The sequence below is a fragment of the Phymastichus coffea genome, unplaced genomic scaffold (genome assembly GCF_024137745.1).
Source record: "Phymastichus coffea isolate CEN01 unplaced genomic scaffold, Cenicafe_Pcof_1.1 PCOF00047, whole genome shotgun sequence".
NCBI classification, from domain to species: Eukaryota; Metazoa; Arthropoda; class Insecta; order Hymenoptera; family Eulophidae; genus Phymastichus; species Phymastichus coffea.
In genome coordinates, this window is record NW_026706858.1 from 918267 (window position 1) to 944188 (window position 25922).

At 40.0% G+C, this 25922-nt stretch overlaps 4 protein-coding genes and 1 long non-coding RNA gene across 17 annotated transcripts; 2 read left to right on the forward strand and 3 right to left on the reverse strand.

The window, feature by feature from the left end:
• Positions 1-15: 15 nt before the first annotated feature.
• LOC131665123 (U4/U6.U5 tri-snRNP-associated protein 1) lies at positions 16-3604 on the reverse strand. Of its 3 annotated transcripts, none has more exons than XM_058936770.1 (11): positions 3316-3604; positions 3146-3231; positions 2641-3054; positions 2440-2568; positions 1785-2355; positions 1412-1692; positions 1247-1334; positions 964-1162; positions 699-885; positions 463-617; positions 16-372 (listed from the first exon to the last, which is right to left on the reverse strand). In XM_058936770.1, the coding sequence occupies exons 1-11, from the start codon at positions 3476-3478 to the stop codon at positions 345-347; spliced, it is 2301 nt and encodes a 766-aa protein (XP_058792753.1). In that variant the 5' UTR covers positions 3479-3604; the 3' UTR covers positions 16-344. The 3 variants fall into 3 exon arrangements, with proteins under 3 accessions (XP_058792753.1, XP_058792755.1, XP_058792754.1); XM_058936772.1 differs by having other exon boundaries at positions 3146-3250; positions 3316-3468; XM_058936771.1 differs by having other exon boundaries at positions 3146-3259; positions 3316-3468.
• A 1709-nt stretch (positions 3605-5313) lies between these two features.
• On the reverse strand, positions 5314-9602 carry LOC131665131 (exosome complex component MTR3-like). Of its 4 annotated transcripts, XM_058936785.1 has the most exons (9): positions 9469-9602; positions 9255-9355; positions 7999-8109; positions 7120-7194; positions 6464-6564; positions 6140-6393; positions 5914-6060; positions 5529-5847; positions 5314-5449 (listed from the first exon to the last, which is right to left on the reverse strand). In XM_058936785.1, the coding sequence occupies exons 5-8, from the start codon at positions 6465-6467 to the stop codon at positions 5548-5550; spliced, it is 705 nt and encodes a 234-aa protein (XP_058792768.1). In that variant the 5' UTR covers positions 6468-6564; positions 7120-7194; positions 7999-8109; positions 9255-9355; positions 9469-9602; the 3' UTR covers positions 5314-5449; positions 5529-5547. The 4 variants fall into 4 exon arrangements, with proteins under 4 accessions (XP_058792768.1, XP_058792769.1, XP_058792767.1 ...); XM_058936786.1 differs by lacking the exons at positions 9255-9355; positions 9469-9602 and adding an exon at positions 8766-8901; XM_058936784.1 differs by lacking the exons at positions 7120-7194; positions 7999-8109; positions 9255-9355; positions 9469-9602 and adding an exon at positions 6792-6871.
• On the forward strand, positions 6861-13807 carry LOC131665121 (phospholipase A-2-activating protein). 6 transcript variants are annotated; one of them, XR_009301995.1, is made up of 8 exons: positions 6861-6980; positions 7063-7209; positions 7331-8185; positions 8269-8590; positions 8669-8906; positions 8966-9375; positions 9451-9934; positions 10446-10720. XR_009301995.1 is itself a non-coding variant. In XM_058936766.1 (7 exons), exons 2-7 carry the CDS (start codon positions 7073-7075, stop codon positions 9751-9753), a joined length of 2265 nt encoding a protein of 754 aa, XP_058792749.1. In that variant the 5' UTR covers positions 6861-6980; positions 7063-7072; the 3' UTR covers positions 9754-10061. The 6 variants fall into 6 exon arrangements, 4 of the variants coding, with proteins under 4 accessions (XP_058792749.1, XP_058792748.1, XP_058792751.1 ...); XM_058936766.1 differs by lacking the exon at positions 10446-10720 and having other exon boundaries at positions 9451-10061; XR_009301996.1 differs by lacking the exon at positions 6861-6980 and having other exon boundaries at positions 7054-7209.
• A 692-nt stretch (positions 13808-14499) lies between these two features.
• On the reverse strand, positions 14500-25478 carry LOC131665129 (dual specificity protein phosphatase Mpk3). Its single transcript, XM_058936781.1, has 4 exons — positions 24883-25478; positions 22418-22609; positions 19221-19463; positions 14500-17798 (listed from the first exon to the last, which is right to left on the reverse strand). The coding sequence occupies exons 1-4, from the start codon at positions 25238-25240 to the stop codon at positions 17443-17445; spliced, it is 1149 nt and encodes a 382-aa protein (XP_058792764.1). The 5' UTR covers positions 25241-25478; the 3' UTR covers positions 14500-17442.
• On the forward strand, positions 19471-21849 carry LOC131665134 (uncharacterized). Of its 3 annotated transcripts, none has more exons than XR_009301998.1 (4): positions 19471-20914; positions 20985-21105; positions 21170-21341; positions 21413-21849. It is a non-coding gene; the product is annotated as an uncharacterized LOC131665134 (long non-coding RNA). The 3 variants fall into 3 exon arrangements; XR_009301999.1 differs by having other exon boundaries at positions 20985-21093; XR_009301997.1 differs by having other exon boundaries at positions 20985-21341.
• Positions 25479-25922: the final 444 nt, after the last annotated feature.

Consider the following 25922-nt stretch of genomic DNA (forward strand, 5'->3'; position numbering starts at 1 on the left):
GATTAAATACTTACAATATTTATTTATTTAGGTTTTACATGTTTTAATATAATTTAGTTTTTCATGTTCTTTGAAATAACGGATAAATGGTATAGTGTAATATATCACAAATTTAAAGTGCTTGTCACTTTTCTCGTTTATTAATACATTGCAACAACTGGCAGCAAAATGAGTGAATAGAGCAATGTAAAAATAAAAATTATGCAATAATTTGAACTAGTTTATTTTTAAATAAAATTTACTGATGCATTTTCAATCATGACATAACGTCTATAGTTTCGTAATTGTTTTCGTCAACGTGTAAATTTATGGTTCATAAATTTTTCCCTTGAATATGTACATCTCTAGTTCTTCGTTTTAGAAATACTAGCTCTGAAAATAAAAATGCATATATATTAGATAACAATAGTAATTCAAAACCATTTCTAAACTATGGATTAGGTATAAAAAAACTATACATACGTTTGCATTTGTTTACTACCACTCAAAACAATGAATGGTGATTGCGTTTCTTTTTGTTTTGCCTGCAAAAGTGTTAAAGTACCCAGAGGTGTATCTGTTGAAGACATTCTTTTCATTAAACTTTCTTGTTCCGATTTCTTCATTCTCTTTTCAACCTAATTTAGAAAAAATCGGATTAGATTAAAAATTGAGCAATAATTAGAAAATAATCTTTTGATGTATATTATAGAACTTGCCTTATTCTTTCCTGGGCCTTTACCATGAAATTTATGTGATAAATATCTAAAGGCTTCTTTTTCATTAAGTACGTGTCCTTCATCATCAATGTATTCCAATTTAACATTTGGTCTAAATCCATCCTTTTCTTTAAAGTCTAAAGTTGGTCCATTAAATCTGTCTCTCCTGTTGAATTTGTCATCATCTCTGGAAATTAAGGTTTTAAATAAATCATATTATGGATATTTAAGAAATTTCAAATTACAATTGAAAAAAGCTGCATACCCATACGTTTTGTCTTCGATCGAGTAATTTTGAGCTTTAAGATGAGCAAATCTAGAAGCTGAAGGTCGATTTGAATCCTCTTTTTGCAAGTAACCTTTACTCATAGCCAATTTCAGTGCTCCACCAACCCCTTGATCAAGTGAAGGTTCAGCATCCAAAATGGCAGCTTCTGCAGCAGAAGGCTCTATCGATATTTTTTCTGAAACAAATAATATCACTATTAAAAATTATCCATCTACAAACTATCGCAATAATTTTTTCCGCTTAAAAAAATATATATTACCCATGTCAACTGTATTCCAAGTGCCTCTACCGTTCATAACTTCGTCATCATCTACAGGTTCGTGTTTCACCTCATCCATTTCAAGATCCTAAAAATCGTGAATTTTAGTATAATTCAGTCTAAATTGGAATAGTTACTTTGAGAATAATATTCTTTGATTATTACCATAAATTCTTGAGTATTTTCTTCTCGATTGCCAGCTTGACCATATGTTGGAATGTCTCCAAGTGTTCTACAAAATTCAGCTGTTGAATTTAATACAATATTACTTCCGCTAACTTCAGTTTCCATTGAATTATCTACCTCCTGTTTGATTCTTAAAGTCATTTTTTCAGGTTTTAATGTTGTGATTGGTCCCTTCAATTTCTGTGCCTTCTGCTTTATTTTGCGATCCAAATCACGATCGTCATATTCTAGTTTCATACCACTTAAATCTTCTTTTGGAGCTGTAAATAGAAATTTTGATTTTTTCAGTAAAAAAAAATAGTGAATATAATTTTTATAAAAATATAAAGAAAGTATTATGATTAATAAATACCTCCTAGGTCATCAACATCCAAATAATCATTTGGCTCCTCTTTGATCTCTTCTCTTTTCCTTCTCCTGCTGCCTAAGTCACTTAAATAATCATTGCTGTTCAACAGGTCATCTGCTTTCAACATTTTGTCTTTCTTTCGAATTTTTCGGATCTTCTTCTTTGGTTTCTTGAACTTGGTCAGTTCCTCTTCATTATAATATTCACTAGCAATTTTTGGATCTGCTAGTTGCAACGTCTCTAAACGTTTGTTAGCAAGACGGTTCTTTATAATTTCAGATTTTCTCTCTTTTTCTGCTTTAATATTGACCAGACCAATTTTGAAACTGTCACGTTTTTCTCCTTCTATTTCTTCATCATATTTTTCTAAAACTTTACTTTTAGACATTCCAAATTCATCGAAATTACTGTCATCATATGCATCATATCCAGGTTTCTTAGACTTGATTAAATTGCTTTTTTTATAACGCTCATCATCTAACATATTTACATTAACTAGAACATCATCATCTTCTGCCAACACTTCTTTATCTTTTAATGTTAGTATAACTTGACTTCCTTCTTGAAAGTTATCCTAAAATATAAATAATATACATTAAAGTATAAAATCACTTAAAGGGAAGTTAAATTCTAAATACGTGATTGCAAAATAATTTACCAAATGATGTTCTACTCTAAGTCCTTTAAGGTTTTTTTCAGTATATGCTTTTTTCATTTCGTTGTGAACATCTTCTTTAACTATATTGTCTAATCCAAATTCTTCATCCATTTGATCTAATAACTTTGCCTATAAAAACAAAAAAATCATTTAAATATTCCATGAAATATTTGATTTAACAAAAAATTAATATTTGCATACTCTTTCTGCAGCTTTTTTCTTTTCTTCTTCAATTTTTCTATTTTTCCTGACCCATTCTGAAGCATCCTCCTCTGAATCACTGTCACCCAATGTTCTTATAGCAGCCAATGATGATTCAATTTCTCTCTTCTGCTTCATCATCTTAAGCTTTTCTTTAAGCTTTTCTGTTTTTGCTTTTTCGCTGATATTAACAGCAGGCTTATGGTGAAATTCGCCCAAATCATCTTTATAAAGATCTGAACCTTCCTTAGGACCTGTTTCTACTTCCAATGGTTTCAAACCTAACTTTGCTCTGAGTTTATTTGTTTCTTCAATAGAAAGTGATGTCACAGATTGTCCACTATTTACGGGAGAAGGAGACTTTTTGTGTTTACTTACTCTTTCATCCTTGTGATGAGAATGCCTATCTCTGCCCTGAAAATATAATAAATTTATCAAAAATACACATTTTAGAAAGATTATAGATTATAGAAAGTTTCTTAACGATTGTAACCGTAACATTTACCAGAACTTCAGGTGAGGGAGGAGATACATGTTGGTGGATTCTGGATATCTTTGGTGGTGGCGGTGGTGGTGTTTCCACAATCTCCACTGCAGAGTAATAAAAGATCTTAACAAACTGAAAGTATTAGTTAAAGAATCGTGTATTATAATCTTTAAAAAACTAAAACGTACCATCGCTATCATAGTCTTTGCGATCTTTCTTCTTGTGTTTCTTATGATGCCTATGTTTATCTGATCTGTCTTTTTCTGGAGAATATGAACGAGAACGACTTCTATGTCGTTTCTTTTTTGTATCACGACTTTTGTCAGTCTTATGTCGCTTACTTGAACCCATTTTGCTATCTTTATTTCAATAAAATCGACTGCAATCTACGAAACTCTACTAATAACCTTTTTATTTATTTGCAAAGTTTATTCTTTCCGTGGCAATATTAATAGTAGGGTGCCTCTCCAATCAGACGTAAATTGCACGCAGCAAGCGTAAATCCAAGAAATTCTAAGTGCTGCCAACTTCAAAATTCAAAATGAATTGAAGACACAATTCCTATTGTACGTAGCTTCAAAAAATTGTAAATTTAAACATGAAGCCGGTTGACAAATTGTTATAACAAAATGGTTATATGGGATTATATAGGATGTCTTTTATGTTATAACAATTCGTCCATTTCACATTCATACAACATATCCCATATCCATACAACAATTCGTCAATCGGCTTCATGTTTACATTTACAATTTTTTGAGGCTACGTATAATAGGAATTATGTCTTTTCAATTCATTTTGAATTTCGAAGTTGGCAATACTCAAAATTTACGTCTGTATTGGAGAGGCACCCTATACTAAGGCTGATTCTCCAATAGATACGAAAATCGTACGCGACAAACGATTTCTAGTGGGTTTTCTGCTGCTGCCAACTTGAAATGACAAAGTGAAATGCAAATGCCTAACTCAACGTTAACCTACTTCAAAATAATTAGACAAACTTAAATACAACTAGTATATTTTAATAATAGCGTGAAAAATATTCTAATTTTTAGTCAATAGTTATCACTAAAATATAGCTCGGATTCATTATAATATTATAAATAAACATTTTCAAGTTAGAATCAGCATTACTGGTGGAAACTTTTTTCAGGGTCCCTAGAAACCATCCCATTTAACACAATGCAATTTCTGTGGACCCTGAGAAAATTTTTTCCAGGGACAACGCTATTTTCTAAATTATATTGCATAGAATTACAAACTTGAGTTATTTTGAAGAAGTCTTAAGTTAGCAACGATTTGTTACGTACGATTTTCGTGTCTATTGAAAAATTAGCTTAAGGGTCTGTCTCCATAGGGCCTGTCTGAGTCCATCCGAGCCGGCCGAGATTTTTTATGGGCACGCCATCTCTATAATTTCGTGTTCATGCGTTTCTCGTATTGGCTGCGTCCGATCGGGCTCGTTTATGTAAACGCAGCCATTCACTATGAAACTCGCCATTGGATACGAAATTATAGAGATGGCGTGCCCATAAAAAATCTCGGCCGGCTCGGACGGACTCAGGCAGGCCCTATGGAGACAGACCCTAACAAATACGAAATAGACAAGGATGGACACATGTGAAGGAATACGCATGCGTCGATTTATATATTGAATCACTTCAACAACTACGCACGCATTGAAACTAACGCCGCTAATTTGATATAGTTTGATACTTTGATTATTAATTCATGTGTACATTTTATAAGGTAGAACCATAAAACTTCAAGAACGAAAACAATGTATATATTCATAGTAACTGTACGTGTGTGAATGTTAATCTATAAAATTGGTCTGTTTACATACTTAATTTGATACGTAAATATTTAATACAAAATATTTATCTGATTAAAATAAAATTGACATTCCATGCTTCAATATAAATGAATAAATACATAATTATAAAATATAGTCATAGTGTATCTCTCTTACTATTTTTTTTTAGCAAATATTCAAACTCAATTAATATTCAACGTAACTAAATTCTTTGCAACTGAATTACTAATAGTATGAATTGCTAAATGTAAATCTTTGATTTTGCAGAATGGGTGAACGCTACAATATTCACAGTCAATTAGAACATCTCCAATCCAAATATATTGGTACTGGACATGCAGACACAACAAAGTATGAATGGCTCGTTAATCAACATCGTGATTCCTGCAGTTCTTATATGGGGCATTATGATTTAATTAATTTCTTCTCTATTACTGAAAATGAAACAAAAGCAAGAGTACGGTTTAATTTGATGGAAAAAATGCTTCAACCCTGTGGTCCACCACCTGAAAAACCAGATGAATAAGCTGTGATTGAAACAATAAATTTAAGAAAAGTTTTTTAATTAAAGTAACACTTATGTACAATATATTTAATAATTATATCATTTTTCTATATCTTCTTCTTTTCTTTTTTTAAACATTTTCTTTATTGATTTTGTTAAAGATTGCTGAAGTGTAGGATAAACTTCATTGCCAGCTTTGTTTAAAGTCTCTATTGAAGAATTTATACATTTTAAATTCATACTTCCAATTAAAAAAAATTCTGATATTTGATCATGTTGTGGTAGCATAGCTTGCATTACTATGCCATGATTTACAGGCTTGTTTTTTCTCATTATAGTCATGCATAATTGCTCTTCTTGATCTGTAGGATCCAAGATTACTAAATCATCATAAATACCCTGTAATCAAAATATGAATATTTAATTTAATAAACTAAATTTATTTTACACCTGAGATTCACTTACAGCTGTAACAGTTGTTACAATACCAAACATGGGTACACTTGCATTTGCTAAGGCTAAACTTGCAGCCATGATTGCCACTCCCAGTGCAGAACCACCATTATCTAATACCAAAGCATAAACATCTACTTGAAAATTTGGGAACTCATGCTGAAAAAGAAATTTTTCATTATTTTACATTAGTCTTGTCATTGCAATATTTCTACAATAAATTTTTTATTTTTTTTACCCTGCAAACAGCAGGCTCCAAAGCTCTTTGCATTATTTGACTATACTGCTGTTCCTCAGAATTTTGCTGATGCCCTTTCCTTTTACAGCAAGAGAAATTGGCAAATTTAAATTTACAATATAGTTCTCCTTGTGTTTTGTAATTTGCTCGATTTGGTATTTCTCTAGGATCAAATGCAGAACATATAACTTTTGTTTGCCCCATTTCAATGTAAGCTGAACCCTTTGCTTGACTCACAACACCCAATTTAATAACTGTAAATAAACAACGAATACATATCTACGTTGAAAATACAAAATGTTAAAGAATATTGAAAATACTTACACATCTTTCTAAACTCATTATGCTTTCGAGAATTCTTCCTGGTTTGAAGTTCACTTTTAATTGTAGATTTAACAGGTTTTATATTTAAATCAACATAGATACTGTATGGAGTTGTTGATTCAGGTCCGTTAATTCGTTTTTGATCGTAAGGCATTTTAAAAATGAATTAATCAACGATAAAATTCAATTTACAAACATTAAATAAAATTTAAAAAAGTATTTTCAACAACTCTTTAAAAAAATCACCAATAAAAATACTTTATTTCTATGGTTGTTGATATGAATAAAAAATCAATTCACTTAATTTTAAATAAAAATAATAGCGCACATAATGAATTGGAGGTTACATGTACAGCGCCAGCGCGAAAAGTGCACGTGCATGAATGCCAATGGAGCTATTAAGTATGCCTATGTGAGTGTATGTCGGCGCGCGATTATGCTATAGTTTTCGTTACTAAGTCAGTCACCGTCGCCGACTCCCCAATTTTAGCGTACTAGCAAAAGAAACGCTACTGCAGTGAGTGTCGTGCTCTGCATTTTTTCACTTTATTTTCCATTTTTAGACACGCAAGTTACTAGATTTTTTGTTTTTCGTGCAGCGAAAAAACTATGGCCAAGACACCTTACAAACTGAGTCGTGAGCTTTACGGGCATACCGGTGATGTCCGAGGCTTGGCCGTTGGCGTCGATGGTAGCATTGTCTCAGTGTCCAGAGACAAAACGGCTATTCTCTGGAAGTTCCAAGAGTAAGTCTAATTTTTATAATAAACTTTTTTTGTGATGAAATAATATAATTAGTAATAAGACTTATTGATTGTTTTCCTTCATTTAATGGCTTTAATGAGCTTTGAATGTCTATTGTTTCAGTGGTCAATTTACTGGAAACTCGGTGGTGATGAAAGGGCACAATAACTTTGTTAGTTCAGTATGCATTCTTAGTTCCACTGCACAATACCCAAATGGTTTGATTATAACTGGTAGTAACGATAGCAATATCTGTATGTACAATCCTGGAGATGTAGAACCAGTACAGAAATTCAAGGCTCATGAAAACACAGTGTGTGCATTAAAGAGCAGCAGTGGAAATAGTTTTCTCAGTAGTTCATGGGACATTACAGCAAAGCTATGGAATTCAAGTAATGTAGCAAAACCAGAACACACCTATATAGGCCACACTGCAGCTGTTTGGTGTGTGGCTGATTTACCTAATGGCTCAATTGTAACAGGCTCGGCTGATAAAAATGTAATAGTCTATTTGAGAAATGGGGAGATTTTACACAAGCTTGAGGGCCATACTGATTGTGTTAGGGATATTGCAATTGTCAAGGATAATGAGTTTTTAACTTGTGCAAATGATGCTGTGATCAAACATTGGAATGCTTTCACAGGAGATTGTCTGGGAAATTATTATGGTCACTCCAATTATATATACAGTGTCTCAGCCTTTTTAGATGGTCATTTGGTTGCTTCCTCTGGAGAAGACAAAACTGTCAAGGTATGGAGAGATGGAAAAGTAGATCAAACAATTGAATTACCTGCCCGATCAGTCTGGTGTGTTAGACTTCTTCCTAATCAAGACATTGTTTGTGGAGCATCCGATAACCTTGTGAGGATTTTTACTGCAGATCCAGAAAGATACGCCGATTCTGAAACCATGCAAAAGTTTGAAGAAACTGTTGCTAATTCCATGAAAATTGTAGAAGAAGAACTTGGATTGAAAAAGTAAGTATCCAGTGACAAAAAATGTAAAAAAAATTACAAATTAATTATAAGTACATGGATGAGCAATGTTTTATCTTCTACAGTGTACAAGAACCCAGTGCATTGCATCAACCAGGAAAGAAAGATGGTGAAACAAAGCTTGTTAGGGAAGGTACAACTGTGAAAGCTTACAATTGGTCCCAATCAGAAATGAAATGGATTTTCATAGGAGATGTTGTGGGTGGAAATCCAGCTAATTCTTCAAAAACTCTGCATAATGGGATTGAATATGATTATGTTTTTTCTGTTGACATACAAGACGGAGTTCCCCCTTTAAAATTGCCTTATAATAAAGGACAAGATCCTTGGGTAGCTGCCCAAAAGTTTATTGATGATAATCAACTTAGCCAAATGTTTTTAGAACAGGTAAATTACGATTCCAATGTCATTACAAGATGTAAGGCCATTAGTCGTTATTAAATGGCACTTAATTATTATTTTTAGGTAGCTAATTTTATAATAAAAAATTCAACACCAGCTCCAGTTGTGAACAATTCATCCCAATTTTATGACCCATTTACGGGTGGTAGCAGATACATACCGTCATCGTCAGAAAGAGTTACAGCCCAACCTGCACCTACATCTTCTGATCTAGTGTCTAATAGTTCTGTTAACACGGTGACGTATATACCGATGACGAACTACTTGAGATTGGAACAAGCGTCTTTGGATTCTATTCTCGGTAATTACATCACAAGAAATTTCACGTTTTTTTTGTTTTAACTGATTCGATAATTGCAGGTAAACTCAAGGAATTTAATGCTAAGCCCGAGGTTCAATGTTTGGCCGAAGACAAGCTAGAATCAATTGTAAAATTAGCAACGAACGCACATCAAGAAGCCTTAATGTCAGGAGCGATCAGCTATTTAATGTCTTTGCTAAACTGGCCCGACGAATTCGTGTTCCCTGCCTTAGACATTGCTCGCTTGGCAGTGTTGCAAAAAAGTATCAACGAGCAGTTCTGTACGGACGAGTTCCTAAGTCTGATCGGACGTTATTTGCAAAAACAATCCACGAATCAAATGCTTACCTTTCGTATACTTGCTAACATGTTTTGCCACGAAACGGGCGAGAGACTCGCTCTTCGTTGTAAGGACGATGTTTTGAATGCTATCCTTGCTTTTAGCTCTCCTGGAAATAAAAATCTCCAGGTAGATATAGTACGGAAGTGAGGATATTGTTAGAATCGAGCATTGATAAACAATCATTGCGTTCATTGTTCACAGGTTGCAGTGTCAACGTACGTGCTAAATTTAGCGGTGGCCCTGAACAAGACGAGTGATTCAGCAACGGCGAGGCGGCTTTTCGACGCCACGAGCCATCTTCTTGGGACATTCGACCAGCCTGAAGCCATCTTTCGACTTCTCGTCGGGCTTGGTACTCTATTGACTGCCTATCGCGAACTCGTCAAGTATGCACAAACTTCGTCGAGTTTGCTGAATCAGTTGAAAGTTAATCCGTCGAGTTCAGACGCAACTCAGTTGAAAATTGCTGCCGTTTCGAAGAAGTTAATCGACTTGATTTATTAACAAACTCTGGCGTGCAACGATAAGCATGTTGATAATTTATCGTTATTTTTTTACACTAAAATATTGCGTTTAAGGATTTCATTGAATAAAGAAAAGTCTAGTCTAATTTCGGAGTGACTTTGTCTTATAAAATCTTTCATTGTTTGCCCAATGTATAAACTGTGTGTTCTACTGAACAAAGGTAATAAATTATATTATTTTTACTAACAATGGTTGCAGCTTATTCAAATTTTTGCATGATTAAACATAGTTCATTTGAAAGTTTCATTCAAAAAGTGCACTATTATTACTTTTACGAAATGTTTGTAAAAAATTTCTTTAACAATGATATGAAAAATAGCAAATTTTTTCATTATAATTAGTTTTTTTATAATGATTTAGTAGGATTTAATAAATCTAATGATTATAGAAAAACAAATCTGGTATGTATTGAATTTCACTTTTTTTGTTTCATTAATTTTTGTTATAACTTCTGTTTCCTCTGTATTTTATTTACAAAAAAAAGGTGAATTAATTTATATTGTTACTTTTATATTCATAATCTGAATCTAATATAGACATGAGATAATTTTGGAATGTTTGCTTTGGATTTTTCTGAATTGTATTATCATCTTAATTTGTTTTATTTTTTAAAACAAATATTTAATTAACTTTTGAATTCAAAGATCGTTAACTATCTCTTATATTTTCAGATTTTTGAAAATCACAAGCGATTAGGGATTTTTCCGCAAATATAGCACTCTCCCTCTATAGTGTCAACAAACAAAGGACCCACGTCACGCATTTTCCGAGCACTTATTTGCTGCCAGGGGAAAGCCCACGCCTCAATCCCTGCTTGAACAGCAGTCAACAAAGAGTACAAAGAAGAGCTGCAAGCACTGCGAATCCGACGGCGTTTGTTTTCTTATTTATAGCAGTACGCCGAGTCGTCGGAAGTTTGAAAATTTAAGAAAGAAAACAAAAGAAAAACATGACACAATCAAAATATAAACTCAGCAATGAACTTCTTGGACACATTAACGAAGTGCGCAGTTTGGCTGTTTTCAAAGATGGTAGCATAGTTTCTGTATCAAATGATAAGACTGCTAGATTCTGGAAAGTAGCAAAGTAAGTTCCACGCGTTATTTATTTTCGTTTTTGACAGTTAATAGTTTGATGTGTAAACTGTTTCAAATGATTTTTGCCTTTTCTTTTGGTGAAATTTATTTTGCCAATAACTAATTTGCACTGTTTTCAAAATCTTGTACAATTGAAAACCCATCATACTTTGCTGAAAATAATATTTTTAAATGACCTTTTGCATTAAAAATTTTAATTGGTCATTTAATAACTTTATTTTTATTCATCTCAAACAAATGATTTGAACAATGTATTGTAAGTTAATAATTTCAAGTGAAAGTCTTATATTAATGCCTAATTATATTTTTCATGAAATCAGCTGGACCTATTCAGAATGTGTAATAATGAAAGGCCACTCAGACTCACTATGTTCGGTATGTGTTATAGAACCTAACAAAAAAAATCCAACTGGATTTATTGTAACAGGTGGCAATGATAAAGCTATCTGCATTTATTATCCAGGCGAGGAAGAGCCAATTCACATAGTCAGTGCACATGAAAATACTGTATATTGTTTGAAAGCCAGTATTGTGGACCATGAGTCCTTTTTATCATGTTCATCAGATCATACAGGAAAATTATGGGACTTGTATGATTTAACTAAACCAAAGTCTACGTTCCTAGGTCATGATCCAATTAGTTATATTTATTGCATTGCAGATTTATTGAATGGCTATGTTGTCACAGGTGGATCTGACAATACTGTGATTGTATATGTTAGAAATGGTAAAGTTTTACATAAACTTAATGGGCATACAGGTTGTGTAAGAGATATAGCACCAGTAAATGATTATCAGTTCTTATCTTGTGGTAACGATGCTGTAACCAAACATTGGAATGCTAATAGCGGTGCTTGTTTGGGCACTTACTCTGGCCACACTAGTTGCATCTATAGTATATCAACTCTTTTTAGTGGTAGCTTGGCTGTTTCTGGTGGGGCGGATAAGACTGTTAGAATATGGAGAAATGGTGCATTAAAACAAACTATCCTATTACCTGCTGAATCTGTATGGAGTGTTAAGTTGTTGCCAAATGAAGATCTGGTCTGTGGCTCATCTGATGGAGTTGTTAGAATATTTACAGTCAATGAACAGAGATACATTGATGCAAAAGCTATGGAGAAATTTGAACTGGCTGTGCTTGAGAGAATCAAGAAAAGTAATACGAATAAACAGTTGGAAAAAGATGAGAGCAAGTATGTATACAATATTATTGAAAACACATTTTAATTAACATCAACTAATTCATATTCAACTGTTTACAGTGAACCACTTTCACCTCAAACAACAGAACTGTCTCAACCAGGCGAAAAAGACGGCGATACTATGATAATAAAAAAGAACCATAAAGTGCTGGTATACAGGTGGTCTCAACAAGCATTTCAATGGAAGTTTGTTGGTAATGTTATAAAAGACGAAGCATCAACTTCTTTAGGGAAGGCTACACATAACGGCGTGCAATATGACTATGTATTTGCCGTCGATATAAAAAAGGATGTTCCATTGTTAAAAATACCGTATAACAGAGGACAAGATCCATATGCAGTTGCACAACAGTTTTTATTTGACAATGACCTGGATCCAAGATACTTAAATAGGGTATGCATTGAAATCAAGTAGATAGATGATTGGTATAAATAACAATTTATCATTTTTCTCAGATCTAATGATATTTCAACTCCACAGGTAGCAAATTTTATTACAACCAATGTGCAAATAACCCCGATTTTGAATGCAGAATCACAATGTAGTGATCCGTTCATAGGAGGCAGTAGATATGTATCAAATTCTTTTCCAACAACGTTGATAGGAAAAAATTCCAACACAGAACAATCGTATATCCCGCATACGAGCTATTTGAAATTAGAGCAAGGGAATATCATTGCAATTCATGGTAACTTTAACATCTAATTATTATAAAGTTATCAACTGAGAGCTTTTCAGCTATTACTTATTTTCCAGATAAATTAAAGGAGTTCAATGCCAAAAATAAAGAGGGAATGGAAAATATTCCAGATGAGAAGTTAGAGTCGGTAGTTAAGTTGATAAACGACAAGAATCCAAGGACAATCGAAGAAGAAGTCAATAACTTGAAATCTCTCTTGAATTGGCCGGACGAGTTGGTATTTCCGGCTCTTGACATTGCCCGTTTAGCAGTTCTACGGAAAGACGTGAATGAAATGTTTTGTTTGAATGGGATTATGAATACATTGAAACGTCACTTCCAGAAAGATGCCGAAGCACCGAATCAGATGCTGACGTACAGGTTACTCGCGAATCTTTTCTCACATGAGGCAGGCGAACAATTCTGTTTACAGTGCAAAAATGAAGTACTGACGGCAACGCGTGATCTAACTAAATTCGATAGCAAAAATAACGAAGTACGAGTAACTAAAATTAAAAAAGAAAGTCTCATTCGCGACCTTTTCAAGAATGCATCACTAATACAGACTGACTCTTTTTTCAGGTTGCTGTATCAACATACATTCTAAATTTAACAGTTGCACTTAATAAATACAACGACGTACTTGGCAAGCTGCAAGCGCTTAGCGTCATTATGAAGCTGCTTGAAATTCTAAAAGAACCAGAGGCTATGTTTCGTATTCTTGTGGCACTTGGATCTCTAATTGTAGGAACTTCAAACGCTACTGAAAAAAATGGATTTGTTAATTCTGCTAAACAATCTAAGGCTGTGCTGAAAGCATTAACTATACACTTGAATGGTCTTAATTCTTCAAAAGTTCCTACAAAGCTTTTGAGTGTTATCAGACACATTCACGAGCTCATTAAATAGTGAAATCAGATTTTGTATTTTTTATAAAAAAAAGATTTTACGATGATTTTATGACGACTAATGAAGCATTGTATAAATGTTTATTATTAAGAGCGATCTATTTTATTATAAAGTAAAATTTTATATAAGTTGACATATGATAAATAAAAAATATATAAATAATATTGTTTTTATTTGTATAAACTAGTAAGAATTTAAGGTTACATTATATTTTTTATACACAAATTACTTAAATTCGCTAAATTTTTAGTCAACTTTTTTTGTTACATTTTTAGATAGGTATCTAAATTTGTGAGGATTGCAAAAATAATCAAAACTACGAAATAAAATGAGGTGAAATCTTGGATAAAGAAAGTTGTATTTCTAACGAAAATTCAGTTAAAGTATTTACAACGTCGAACATGAAATAATAATTTATTAAGTAATACAGTTGGTATTTAATTAAATTTTTCCGCAAACGTGATTTGTTTTTTATTCGTTTCAGTGAACATATAACAGACAACAGTTTAGCAGTAGAATATTTATTAATACAATAACGATTGATGCACGCACAATTAATTATTCGCGTTCGTCTTTGTGCCTTTTCGTTCCGCAAGTCTCACTTGTACATACACGAGCCTGATATTACATAAATATACGCCCTGCATTATTTCCTTCGAGCTTTACCTCGAAAAACGTCCCAATTAAAATATTTCATTGCTAGCGATAATGAAGTCAACAATTTTTAAGTTTTTTATAATGCAATTTTTTCATTAACAAGTCTAAACAAATAGTAAACAAATTTTGTTCAATAGATTAGTCACAATCAGTGTGAATTAATGCCCTAATGCGTAAACTGATATGTGACAGAATATTATATTTTGACTTATTTACAGCTGACAATGTTATTTTTCAATCAGGAAAGACTAACAAATAGATAGGGGCTGTATTTTGGATATATATTTATAATTTTTTTTTCTTATATCTGGCGTAATTTTACTTTACGCACTTATTATGTTAATTATTCTTTCTTTTTGAATAATATATACACAGTACACTGAGAATGGTATACATGTGTAACTTATGGTTACCTGTTTATTTCCAGAGTTCATAATTTTTCTGCAACAATGCTTCATGGTTTTTTCACCAAAATTCTTTGAATGTCCTGAAGGCGACTTCTTTTCTAGCTTCACTTACAGTTTTTTAAGGTGTGTGTGTGGGTCTGTGTTCTATTTTATTTTATTTTTATAAAAATATCTGCGAGACAAAATAGGACAGTTTTTTTGCATCTTTTATATACCATATGTGTATTGACTAAACGATTTTTACGTAGTTATAAATACATATGAGAGAGAGAGAGTGTCTAATTCATTACAAGGTACATCGGTTTTAACACATTTTTTTGTTCAGAAGACTGTGTGCGATTAGAAATATATTCGTCGACGACCATAGTTAACAACGAAAACATTCGGTAGTAAATTATAAAAAAAATAGACATTTTTTCATCACTTTCTTCCACTACATCAACAAATGCCATGTGAAGACGTTCAGTTACCACTTTTTTTTTCATAATTTTTTGTTATATTTTCACGTAGAAAAATAAAACTTTTTGGCTTTTGTTATACCTAAAATTTGGACACACTTTCCTTTTTTTATACGTCTATTTGTTGTAGAGGTTCATTTCGCGTTATATAATATATATCATCAATATATGAGAGTAAAAAAGAGGGAGACCGATATACAATTTCTTTCAGCGTTCTTTTAATAATATTCAAACGCTAGATAGATACGTAGAATTAGAGCTCAATATCATATCACCATTCGTGGAGAAAATGTATAATAATTGTCGTGTCGCGTCTACAAAAGTTTTTGCACACCTTTTACATCAGTTGTGGAAAGGTTCTTTTTCAAAAAGTCGTGGAAAAATTTTGGAATAGACCTCGCGTGAACGTACAAACGAGTTTTTTTTATTATCATTTTTTTCTGGAAATGTTCATATAATATATATTGTGTCTGCTTCATCGTGGTATTAAATACGTGGCTAATTGCTCGCGGAACATTTCGTGCGAAAAAAGCTGCGAAAGAAAAAAGAGACAACCACGAAAGCGCGAAAGTGAAAATCAAGTTGAAGAAGGAATGCCTCAGAGACAAGAACAGTACTCGTTACGGACTACTCGATCGTTTTCCTCTAATCGGAGCGAGATTACATTTTTATTATATTGTTTGTTTGTCGCGGAAACTAAATGTTAGCAAACACGCTTAATATACGCAATGTAATTATTGATTGATTATACTAATTGGCGCGCAGTTCGTTCTACACATGCCCGTGTCGCAGTCATTCTTTTTTTCTGGCGCTCGTCAATTTATCTCGCGCGTTAAAACAAGTGTAACGTCAACCTCGGGGAGCTGAATTTGCGCGATTTCACTCTCTTTCCATTCCTGTCGATAACTCATTTACGGACACACTCACAGTCGTATGTACTCTCTCCTTAATATAATTTGATGCATAACGTAACTATTATTGCAATGCCTTTTCGAGTTCTCTTTTGCAATGCGCATGTAATACAGAATATTAATATTAATATAACGCATCGCTCAATAAAAATATGCATACCGATGATTCCAATGAGACATCTCATTGCAGGCTCAGAATCTCTCGGACTATTCTTTGATTATACATATATGCGCAGGTAGTGGCACTTTACTCTCGCGAGCTCACTCACTCACTCACTCACACACACAAACATCAACTAACAACCGAAAACAAAATCTCTCAAAAATTTAAATGTATAATAATGTTGTACTTGTTTTCTTTGCTTATCGAAATACAAAAGGAAGACGAAAGAAAAAGCTCGCTCGAGTAAATTAAAACTTACAAAGAGAATGTAGACTTGTGTGACGAGACTGGAATCAGTCGCTTTCTCAAATCTCGTAATATCGTTTCTTCGCAATCTACAGTACGCGTTGCAATAAAATTAAAAAAAGCCTCTTTTGTGGCGACGGACAGATACGTGTTTGTGTGCGCGGTACACGTCGGGGCAAGTATCAACTCGCACTAACAACTTGAGCTTTAAAGCTAACTACGCGCATAAATAAAAAATAATAAAAAGAGCCATCGCTTTTGCGTAGAAAATTTCTCTCATCCAATGCACATGTTTATAAAATACGCAGTTCAAGATGATCATCTCGACGCACGTCCCCGGTGTGTGTGTGTGTGTGTGTGTGTGTGTGTGTGTGTGTGTGTGTGTGTGTGTGTGTGTGTGTGTGCGTGCGCGCGTGTGCATTGTTTACAATAAAAAAATCGACGACACTCGATTGCGAGCTGGGGGGGGGGAGAGAAGGATTTAAAATGAAGGAGGTTACGTCGCGCTCTGCGAACGATCGAACTTCCGAGCGGAAGCGGTTGTAAAAGCACCGCCGCGAACAGCCGAGTGTCCGCGTAATGCGTACAATTAATTGTTCTCGTCTAGGTCTATTTGCATCGATCAAGGTCGACTTTGTGGCCGACGTCAGCGTCAGCGACAAATCGACCTTAAGAGATAAAAATAATGGGAAAATCTCGGCGATCGGTCGCGCTACTTAATACTCGATTGATAATTGCTTTCTCCGTTTCCCCGAGCGCGCGTAAAAAGGTCGATTTTCCGCACAGGAGCGCGTGCGCGCGAGCGCAGCAAGAGGACGAGAGGCGACATGAAAAACGCACCGACACACAGGGACAATGACATGGCAAAGAGGCTCGCTTGACGCCGAGAAGCCGCGCTAGACTTAGAACTGGTACGGGGTCCCCCCGTGGCCGTCTCATTCGGCCGGCGTGGAGGCGGCCCACCTGTCGAACTCGATGCCGGAGTCGGGGCTGACGCCCAGGTCGGTGGGGCTGAGGAAGCTGGTGGCGCTGGGCCCGGCCGCGGCGGCGCCCGGGCAGCCGTCGGCCTTGGCGGCGCGCTGCTCGCGCAGCTCGCTCTCGAACACGTGCAGCTGCTGCATGAAGTGGAAGTTGGGCGCGATGTTGGCCTTGCGGCTGCGCACCAGGTTGAAGGCGTCGTTCAGGCTCAAGCTGCACTTGTGCATCAGGTAGGCCACCGTCACCGTCACCGACCGCGAGATCCCAGCCAGGCAGTGCACCAGCACCCCCTTGTCCGCGTTGCGCGCCTCCTCTGCGAACCAATAGACGCTCAGCAAGGTCAGAAACAGACCGACTATCGATTTCGCTATTTGCGACGAACGACGCCCGCTCGCTTCACCGGCGCGCCGCGACACTGCAAGTCAAGCCCGCGAGCGGCTCGTTCTCGCGCGGTTCCGCCTTTTCTCCCTTGCTCTTCTTCTCTTCACTGCGTACTTTCAATGGGTGCCTATTTTTGGCCTTTGTTATCTTATTATTGGCCATCTATTTTTCTGTGCTTGACTATTTTTCCGCGTAGGTTACTATTGTGCGCGCGGGCATATCTATTGCGTCATTTCAGCGCCCTCGGCTTGCATCGCCTTTGTTCCGCTGAATCCCTTTATCGGTTGCGTTTTGCAGCTGACCGAGCAACAACGAAAATAAAAGTAAAGCCGTTAATCAAAAACAAAATATTTTTTTCGCGCCTTTCGAGTCAATATTTCTCTCTCTCTCTCTCTCTTCTTTTTGCACCTCATTACGTGTGGTAATAGCTTCGAACTGGCCGATTGTCGTAATGTTGACGTCGTCACAGGCTCGCCTTCTCCTAAAAACCTGTACAGTAGCTAACGCAGCGCGACGCAATAAAGTCATCAAACGCGGCGCTCGTTACGAAAAAAGAAAGAATCGCTCGTCCCACGCTAAACCGAAAAAAGTAGGCAGCGCCCAAGGAAATCAGCGATCATCGAGAGTGAGACGTGGGTTCAGCGAAAACGTGGGCGGCAAAAAAAGAGAGAGAGAGAAAGAGAGAGAGAGAGAGAGAGAGAGACCGGACGTCCGGCGTCGGCTCGCGTCGGTTAATTGTGCGTGCGTGCGTTTGAGTGAAACGCGTGGGAAAATAACGACGCACGGCGCCTTCGTTTTCTTCCGCGCAAGAGTCTCATTGTCGCGCAGTTTCATTAATCTGGCGCGACGCGTCTCGCTTGTTTTGCTGAGACTCCGTGGTGCTTTACTTTTCCTCGCTTGTCTACTTTTGACGGATGACTCGAGCGGATAAACCAACCACCGTCGACTTATTATTCTCTCCTTTTGATCCGCTGCGTTCATATATGTTTCGCTTGTCTTTATTCTGTTTCGTTAGTTAGCTACTTTCCTTGCAGAGAGCTATTGTAAATATAAATTGATAAGCTCGTAAACCCGTGGCTCGCTAAATATTTATCGCAAAACGACTGTCTATTTGCTGCACGTGACTGAAGCATCGAGCGCTATTTATAAAAAGGCTAAATAATGCAAAAATAGCCTATCGCGATAGCGACCTTTTAATTCCATCGCCGCGGCTCTTCGAGCGTTAGCCGTCCAATCTCATCCGCGATAAACGTCCGTGCACGCTCGTCAAAGTCAGTCGAATCGAACGATCGAGCGAAAGCAAAACTCTCCGATCACGTCAAGACAGACCGCATCGAGAAAAACCGAATCTCACCGATGAACTGTATGGCCTCGGGGAAGTGCTCAGCGAGGTTCTGGCTCCAGTGGTCGCTGATGGGTATCTGCATGTACTTGATGGAGCCGTCGCCCTCGAACACGTTGGGCAGATCGGGCGTCACGTTAAGGATATAGGTGATCCTGTGGCGCGCCAGCGACTCGCTGTCCTCGCTGTTGGCCGCGTTACCAAGGTAAAGGTGTGGCAAGATCTCCACTGGGAAATCCCGGTCTTCTTCTGGTCCTGTAACCGCCATAACACACAATTGACAACCGGAAGGGCTTTCCTCATTTTCCGCGATTTTATCACCGCTCGCTAACCCGGGATAGCGTATTGGCTTTAATATTTCTTTTTTTCCACGAATGGATTAGTCGATGCCATGCTTGCGTGTTACGAAAAAAAATATCCGACCAAAGATTGCACAGACTGTTTGCATGTGACAACCAAATGATCGTGACTGCATTTTTTTTCACTAAGAAAAGATGTCATTTTTGCGCTTGTTCGAGTCGTTTTTGTTTTTACAAATAGCTTAAGTTATTGTACAGTTACATTATTGTATTGTACAATAGGAGCTGTTAAAACAATTTCTATCGTCTTTCCCGTTTCGTAAAGGGTAAATATTGTGTGTTTAGATTACTTTAGTTATTGGTCAATTTGCGAAGACTGTAAAAAAATTTTTTTTTTCGTATCTACGGCTTGACCCTCTTAGTTATTAATTTGGAGGTATATTTCTGTGGATTAAACGATTCCATCTTGCATAGAATCATTGAATGCGTGCTTCTCTACCATATGCTTATAATTGAATTCCGTCGGCAAGGAAATTCCTAAAATAACACACTAATATGTATTTATAACAAGAATTATTTTGTGCAAACATTTCCAGATTTGTTTAAAAAACTGAACGAAGAAAAAGGAAAATAAAATATGCTATTATTACAGTGGCTTTATATCACGTTTGCTTACATCAGACTATTCAATGTACGACTGAAATGAACATTATTAGAACGTTGCAAATGATAAACTGATTAAGATGATAATTAGGAGTCAACAAAGCTGTTAAAACTTTGAGCTTGGTTTTCTTTAATCAAAAATTTGATTGCGAACACTTACGGAATTTAACAAATTTTTGTCAAATTTAGCAAAGCAAAATAGTAATCCCTAATTATTGAAGCCACCTTCAAGTTTCTAAAGAAAATACTTCGGACAAGGAAAGATACTTTTAAATATCCTATTATTTGTATTGTTTGTAATTCGACAATGCGTCGCTGACTTTTTCTACTCGACAAGTTCGAAGTTTATTGAGAAATTCGAGTTGGCATCGTTCTCAAAACGTTTTCCTCGTGAAAACAATCTTGTCAAATAGAATTTTTCAGAAAGCATATGACTTCAACCAGCGTGCGTAAAAAGAAGATTGATAGAGCCGATCGAATCGATGGACTTAAAGAGCCATGCAAAGCTGAACGGATTTGGCTGCACGTGTTTTTCGTTGCTTCTTCGCGCGTTGCCTCGTTCTACGTTCTTTACCCTGCCTTCACTTCAACGAAAATTACAAAGACGTTTCTTGATGAGTTATTGACAAATTTAAATTATCAAGGCTGTTTTTTGTCGACCTTGGAAAAGGAGACCTGGCTGTTTTCTAAACGTATAAGTGGACGGATATCTTCCGAACAGCTAAACCAATTTGCTTCGGACTGGTATCATCATTCAAACAACGTAGTATTTGAAAAGCCCAAAATTGTTTCTAAAAAAAAATGTTTTCACTAGATTTTATGGACAGCGATCCGTGCAACTCGGCACGGATCGAATACCCCAATATCTTGGAGAACGAAAGGAGAGTCAACGTAAAATACCTGCGAGAAGATCCAGTACTCAGGTTCCAGAACAAGTTCGTTGCGCGTCGTTAACTATGATTTTCCAAGCTCGTTAAAAAAATTAACGCGGCATTGCAGGTGCTCGATATCACTGTATTGCTTCATCTTACTTCGTCGTGCAGGCTTCGAGTGATACACTTGGAGCAACGGTTTCTTTGTAGCGGGTGTATTACCTTATTTGTTCATCATCTGTATCCACGGCATCGTCAATTCCATGAGCTACGCTTACGGAAATAGATCTTACGAGCAAGTAATTAAGTAGTCCGAGGCAGCCTATTCTTGGTTCAAACGAAAGCTTCACTTTTTTCGGTTGCGTTTCAGAGATCTTCAGCCGATGCAGTGCAAGACTGTGTCTCTCGTGACAATGGGAGAATGCTGACACAGCTATTATCACACTTTCCCGTGGGACTATGAATCGAGTTGGCGGACCACGGGTTCAATGTCGTCAACGCCTTCGTTGACTTTTTCGCATGGATGGCGTGGGTTTACGACTTGAAAAGCTTCTCAGCAGAGATGGTTAGACTGATCAGACTGGGCTAATCAAGATATCACGGATGACGATAGGAAAGCGACGATGATTACTTGGAAATTGTTATAACAGCGACAGCAAAGGAATACGATTCGAGACACTTGTCCATATTTTACTTGATTTTCGTTTTGTCTCACTATACCTACGCACTCTTGAGCTCTGTACTCGAGAGAGCACGTTTACTACAATTATCATTTTCGTTGATGTTATCACACGAAATATATGTTTAGCCATCTATCAGCTGATCAGAATCTCGCGGCAAATCCTAACATGCTATGCCCACACTGGACGATTATCTTTGTCTCGTATCAACTTTCTAAGGCACGAACTTTTACTTCACTAGGAAGTCGAATCGTCGCGTGGTTGATGCGGCAAACGCGGACAAATGATCTCTGGCCGATGGTACAGTTTGTATGAAAGTTATTGAATATTGAAAGTGAACGCCAACCAAGATAATTAATTGTGTAGCGTAAACAAGGCAATAGACTTATCACGTTGAAATCTAAGCCGAGGTACTTCAAGTCAAAGTTCGAGCATTTTTAATTAACACTATCTCAAACTTTCGAAAATAAACGTTTACAATTGTTAATCGCTAGTCGATAGTAGCCGCCTATCTAGCACAATCCGACAAAGTAATTGGAAGGGAAAGAAGTATCGGTGACTAGCTGAGCGATCAGTGTGCCGTCAAAGTAAACGTCACGGCAGTAATGATTTCGTTCTCAAATGCTAATGTACTAGCCAAGATTCGCGCGGGCAAGCAAACAAAGAAGAGCGACAGAATCGTCGGCGCCACTGACCAAGAGAGTCGCAAGTGCTGTCGGAGTCGGAGTCGGAGAAAGCCCTGGTGGGTGGCAGGGATATCCGCAGCGACCTCAGCCCCATAAGTTCTCCGTCGCCGCAGGCGTCGTTACTCGGGTTGCGTCCCTCCTGGCAGTTGACGCTGCCCTCGCACCACTCTGGGTACTTGCTCTTGAACGCGCCGAATCCACCTGCGAAGCAAACCACACGCAGAGCTAGAGTGGCCGAACGTCCAGACACGCAGGCGCGCGAACGCATTATGCGCGCCGCGTAGCAGCCGGTGAATGGCTGAGTATTTACTAGCCCCCCGCCCCTGCCTACTATGAGCGTCCATGGCTGGAATCCGGAGGTGGCGAGGATAAAGGACGCGTAGGAGCGGCGACGCTTCCAACAATGAATTTCGTCGTCTTCTGTCTCGCGCGCCGGTGGGCGTGAGTCACTGCTTCCTATCGCGGCGTTAAATTCCGGAAAGGATGGGCCCCTCGTTGGTAGAATTTTCTCACGGCATCGTTATTTCCGCCGGCTCGGATGCTGCCACGTACGCGACCAGCTATTCTGATACGGATAACGCCGAATATCGCCTGGCCGTTCACCCGAGGGTCCGTCGGCGATCGCAGCCTGACCGTCCAGAGAATGGCCGCTATGGCGACCGCGAGGAATGCGCTTCGAAATTCGGCTCGCGCTGATCGCGTTCCTGGACGTTGGAATGAATCTACCCATACCTCGAGATTCGACCTACGCGACAGCGAACGCCATTCAGCCGAATTACGCGTTCTCGCTCGAGCGCGGCCGACCGAGCAAGGACAAGCGACGGCGGCGTTTATCCGCGCGCTTGCCCACGCACCGCGCCAAACTTCCACCCTCCACGCGGCTCGATCTCGCGTGTGCGCGGCGTGGCGAGCAACGAGGCTTTGGCTGCACGCCCACGAGCTGCGAGCTGCCCCCCCCCCCCCCACCCGAGCAATTATTGCGGACGTCGCGTGACGACGATCCCCTCTGCGAGATTCGAAGGGCCGACTCCACCGGCGGCATTGTCGCTCTTGACGTACGATCTGTGCCGCCTCGCCTCCCATCCCCGTCTTTTCCGAGGCTCCTTTGTTGGCGAGCGATCTAGTTTTGCAAAGCCGTTCTTTCGATACAGAAGCAGTCGCTCCCACTTACTCGATCTCAATTAGATTGTCAATGAAATAGCGAAACAAGTCGCGATTCCCGTGCCGAGATAAATTGTTGGCAATTTATCTCGGCACCGCTGCCACGAAGATGTTTCAGACTGCAATTCCGCAATAGAACGACTCGAAAGCTGGGCGGCACGTTAGTTAAATATATATACGTCCACGTAAAATGGCACGCAAGGTTGGAGCGAAGTTACTCGAAAGCGCGAGCGGTCACAGAGCGTAAGATCAATTGGGCGTCGTGGGTGGACGAAACGTCAGCGCCGCGCGAAATCCCTACGGCTACTGGAGGAGTCTCGTCATTGGCCTTAGCACGAGCGCACAATTACAGGACTGCGGGGGGGGGGGGGGGGGGCAGCCGCAAAAAAGTGCGCGTTGGCGGTCCCACGCAGAAAATCCTTCACCCACATTCGCGCAACCCCCTAAGGGTGGCGGCCGCGTGGGCGAGCGACAAGGCTGCTTTCGCACGCCAATCAATATTTCATTCACAACTCTGAACTCTTCTCCCGCGCGCATCCTTCGCGTACGCCAGCGCCGAATTCGAGGCACGCTCGCGCTCCGCTAATCGTAGGCCGACAATTTGGCCTGACCGAGCGAACGTGAATTTTCGCCTCGACGCCTCGTGGAAGGTTATTCAAGCCGAGTGCACGGGCGATATCGTGCGCGTGCTACGGCATCGCTACGAGCTGCACGTCGCGTGGGAGATCGCGTTACACTTGCTGCTGCGCTCCGCTCGAACTTTGTTAGCTAGCGTTTCTCTTTGCCGACCATAATGCAGCGCTATTCGACTCCGCATCTGCTTTTCTGCCGATAAATGGCTTTTTCTTGCTCGGCCGGCCTCGTCTTTTGCCAATTGGGGTACTATCGCGCAAAAATGGCGATAACAGGTTACGTGGAGCGCTCGGCATCGACGACGGAGATGCACGCCGAGCGCAGCCGATGCGGTCGACGACGAACGGCACAAGGCGCAGAGCCAGCGCTCATTCAGAGCAGAGAGCGGCTGGCAAGGCTACAGCGCGCCCATTGAGAGGAAGGAGGCGAGGCGAAAAAGCGCGCTGCATCGCGCCTCCGCTCATCAATGACTAAGCTCGCTTCGTCTCTCTCCGCTCTGCCCGCGCGGCACGCTTGTGCGGCGACCACGGAGCGCGGGGACTGAGCGGTATGCGACCGCGGACCGAGCGCGACCCGGAAGCGCCTGGCGGCCACCGAGGGGTCCGCCGTCCGCGCCGCGAGCGAGGCGAGCGCGAAGAGCGGCGGCGCGGCCCCGGACGGCGTCGTTCGCGCGGACTTACCTTCGAGAGTGGCGACGCGGCCGCTGGCCCGCAGTCTCCTGGCGAGCACGTGAATAGTCTCGCCCTGGTGGCCCGGCGGCTCGGTGGAATCGCCCACCAGTACGAAGGCGCCGCCATCCGCGCGCAGCAGCGCCTCGACGCGCGAGCGCAGCTCGGCGCACTTGATGGTCGACAGCAGCTCGACCTTGCCCGCGGCCAGCCGCCGCAGCATGATGCTGGGGATCGCGAGGGCCACCGAGCCGCGGACGTGCGACTCGGCGTAATCCTGCGCCGCGCGACAGTCCAGCACCAGCATCGCCGTGCCGCCGCGCAGCTCGCGCAGCAGCCACTCGCCGCTCACCAGCTCCTCCGCCGGCATCCTCGCCGCTGCCGCCGCTGCCGCCGCTGCCGCAGCCGCCGCCGCCGCCGCCGCCGCTGCTGCTGCTGCCTCGGGCCCGCGGACGGGCGACGAGCGAGTCCCTGCACTGGCGGATCAGCACCTATCGAACCGCGGCGCGCTCACTCGACTGCCGCGCGCAGGCGAGCGTCGCTCGGCGGCCCGTCGCGCGGTCGAGCTGCGCGCGCCGCCACGCCTCGGCGGCCGCGCCGCCGGCCGTCGCGCAGCTCGCAGCTCGCTCGGGCCGCGGCGCGCGGCGGCTCGCGAGTCGCGGCGTGGGTGCGCTCGGCGCGCCGTCACGTGGGTCCCGGCCAATCGCCAGCGCAGAGCCTGACGTCACTCCCCATTGACAAAAGCTCTGCTCATTAACGGCGCTGCCGCTGGCGTGGGTGCAGCGCGCACCGACGGACGTTCTCGGGCATCGATTTTCCCGTCGCAGTCGTCGGCGGATTGCGGCCGCGGCGCGCACCGTGTAAGCGAGCCCGTCTAGTCAATCGATGAGGCACACGCGCGCTCGAGATGTCGCTCATTCAGGCCTTCACGAGCGGCGCGCGCTCGCGGCTCCATTCACGCGCTCCGGCGCGCTCATTGATTTCTTCTTTGCAGCTTCGGCTTCTCCAGCGCGCGCGCCGATTCGCGAGTCGGTAGGGAATGACAGGTTGGC

Bases quoted from the DNA above. Each gene is read 5' to 3' on its own strand.
- LOC131665123 (XM_058936770.1), bottom strand. From the start codon at position 3,478: ATGGGTTCAAGTAAGCGACATAAGACTGACAAAAGTCGTGATACAAAA. The intron at 3,232-3,315 runs GTACGTTTTAGT...ATTACTCTGCAG, and splicing joins CAAAGACTATGATAGCGATG to TGGAGATTGTGGAAACACCA. The intron at 886-963 runs GTATGCAGCTTT...CTTAATTTCCAG, and splicing joins ATCGAAGACAAAACGTATGG to AGATGATGACAAATTCAACA.
- LOC131665131 (XM_058936784.1), bottom strand. From the start codon at position 6,844: ATGCACGTGCACTTTTCGCGCTGGCGCTGTACATGTAACCTCCAATTC. The intron at 6,565-6,791 runs GTGCGCTATTAT...AACTCCATACAG, and splicing joins TGTAACCTCCAATTCATTAT to TATCTATGTTGATTTAAATA. The intron at 6,394-6,463 runs GTAAGTATTTTC...GTTTATTTACAG, and splicing joins TAATGAGTTTAGAAAGATGT to TTATTAAATTGGGTGTTGTG.
- LOC131665121 (XM_058936765.1), top strand. From the start codon at position 10,724: ATGACACAATCAAAATATAAACTCAGCAATGAACTTCTTGGACACATT. The intron at 10,861-11,191 runs GTAAGTTCCACG...TCATGAAATCAG, and splicing joins AGATTCTGGAAAGTAGCAAA to CTGGACCTATTCAGAATGTG. The intron at 12,068-12,136 runs GTATGTATACAA...AACTGTTTACAG, and splicing joins TTGGAAAAAGATGAGAGCAA to TGAACCACTTTCACCTCAAA.
- LOC131665129 (XM_058936781.1), bottom strand. From the start codon at position 25,240: ATGCCGGCGGAGGAGCTGGTGAGCGGCGAGTGGCTGCTGCGCGAGCTG. The intron at 19,464-22,417 runs GTCAGTGGCGCC...TGGCGGTTACAG, and splicing joins CAGCACTTGCGACTCTCTTG to GACCAGAAGAAGACCGGGAT. The intron at 17,799-19,220 runs GTGAGATTCGGT...ATTGGTTCGCAG, and splicing joins CGAGGCCATACAGTTCATCG to AGGAGGCGCGCAACGCGGAC.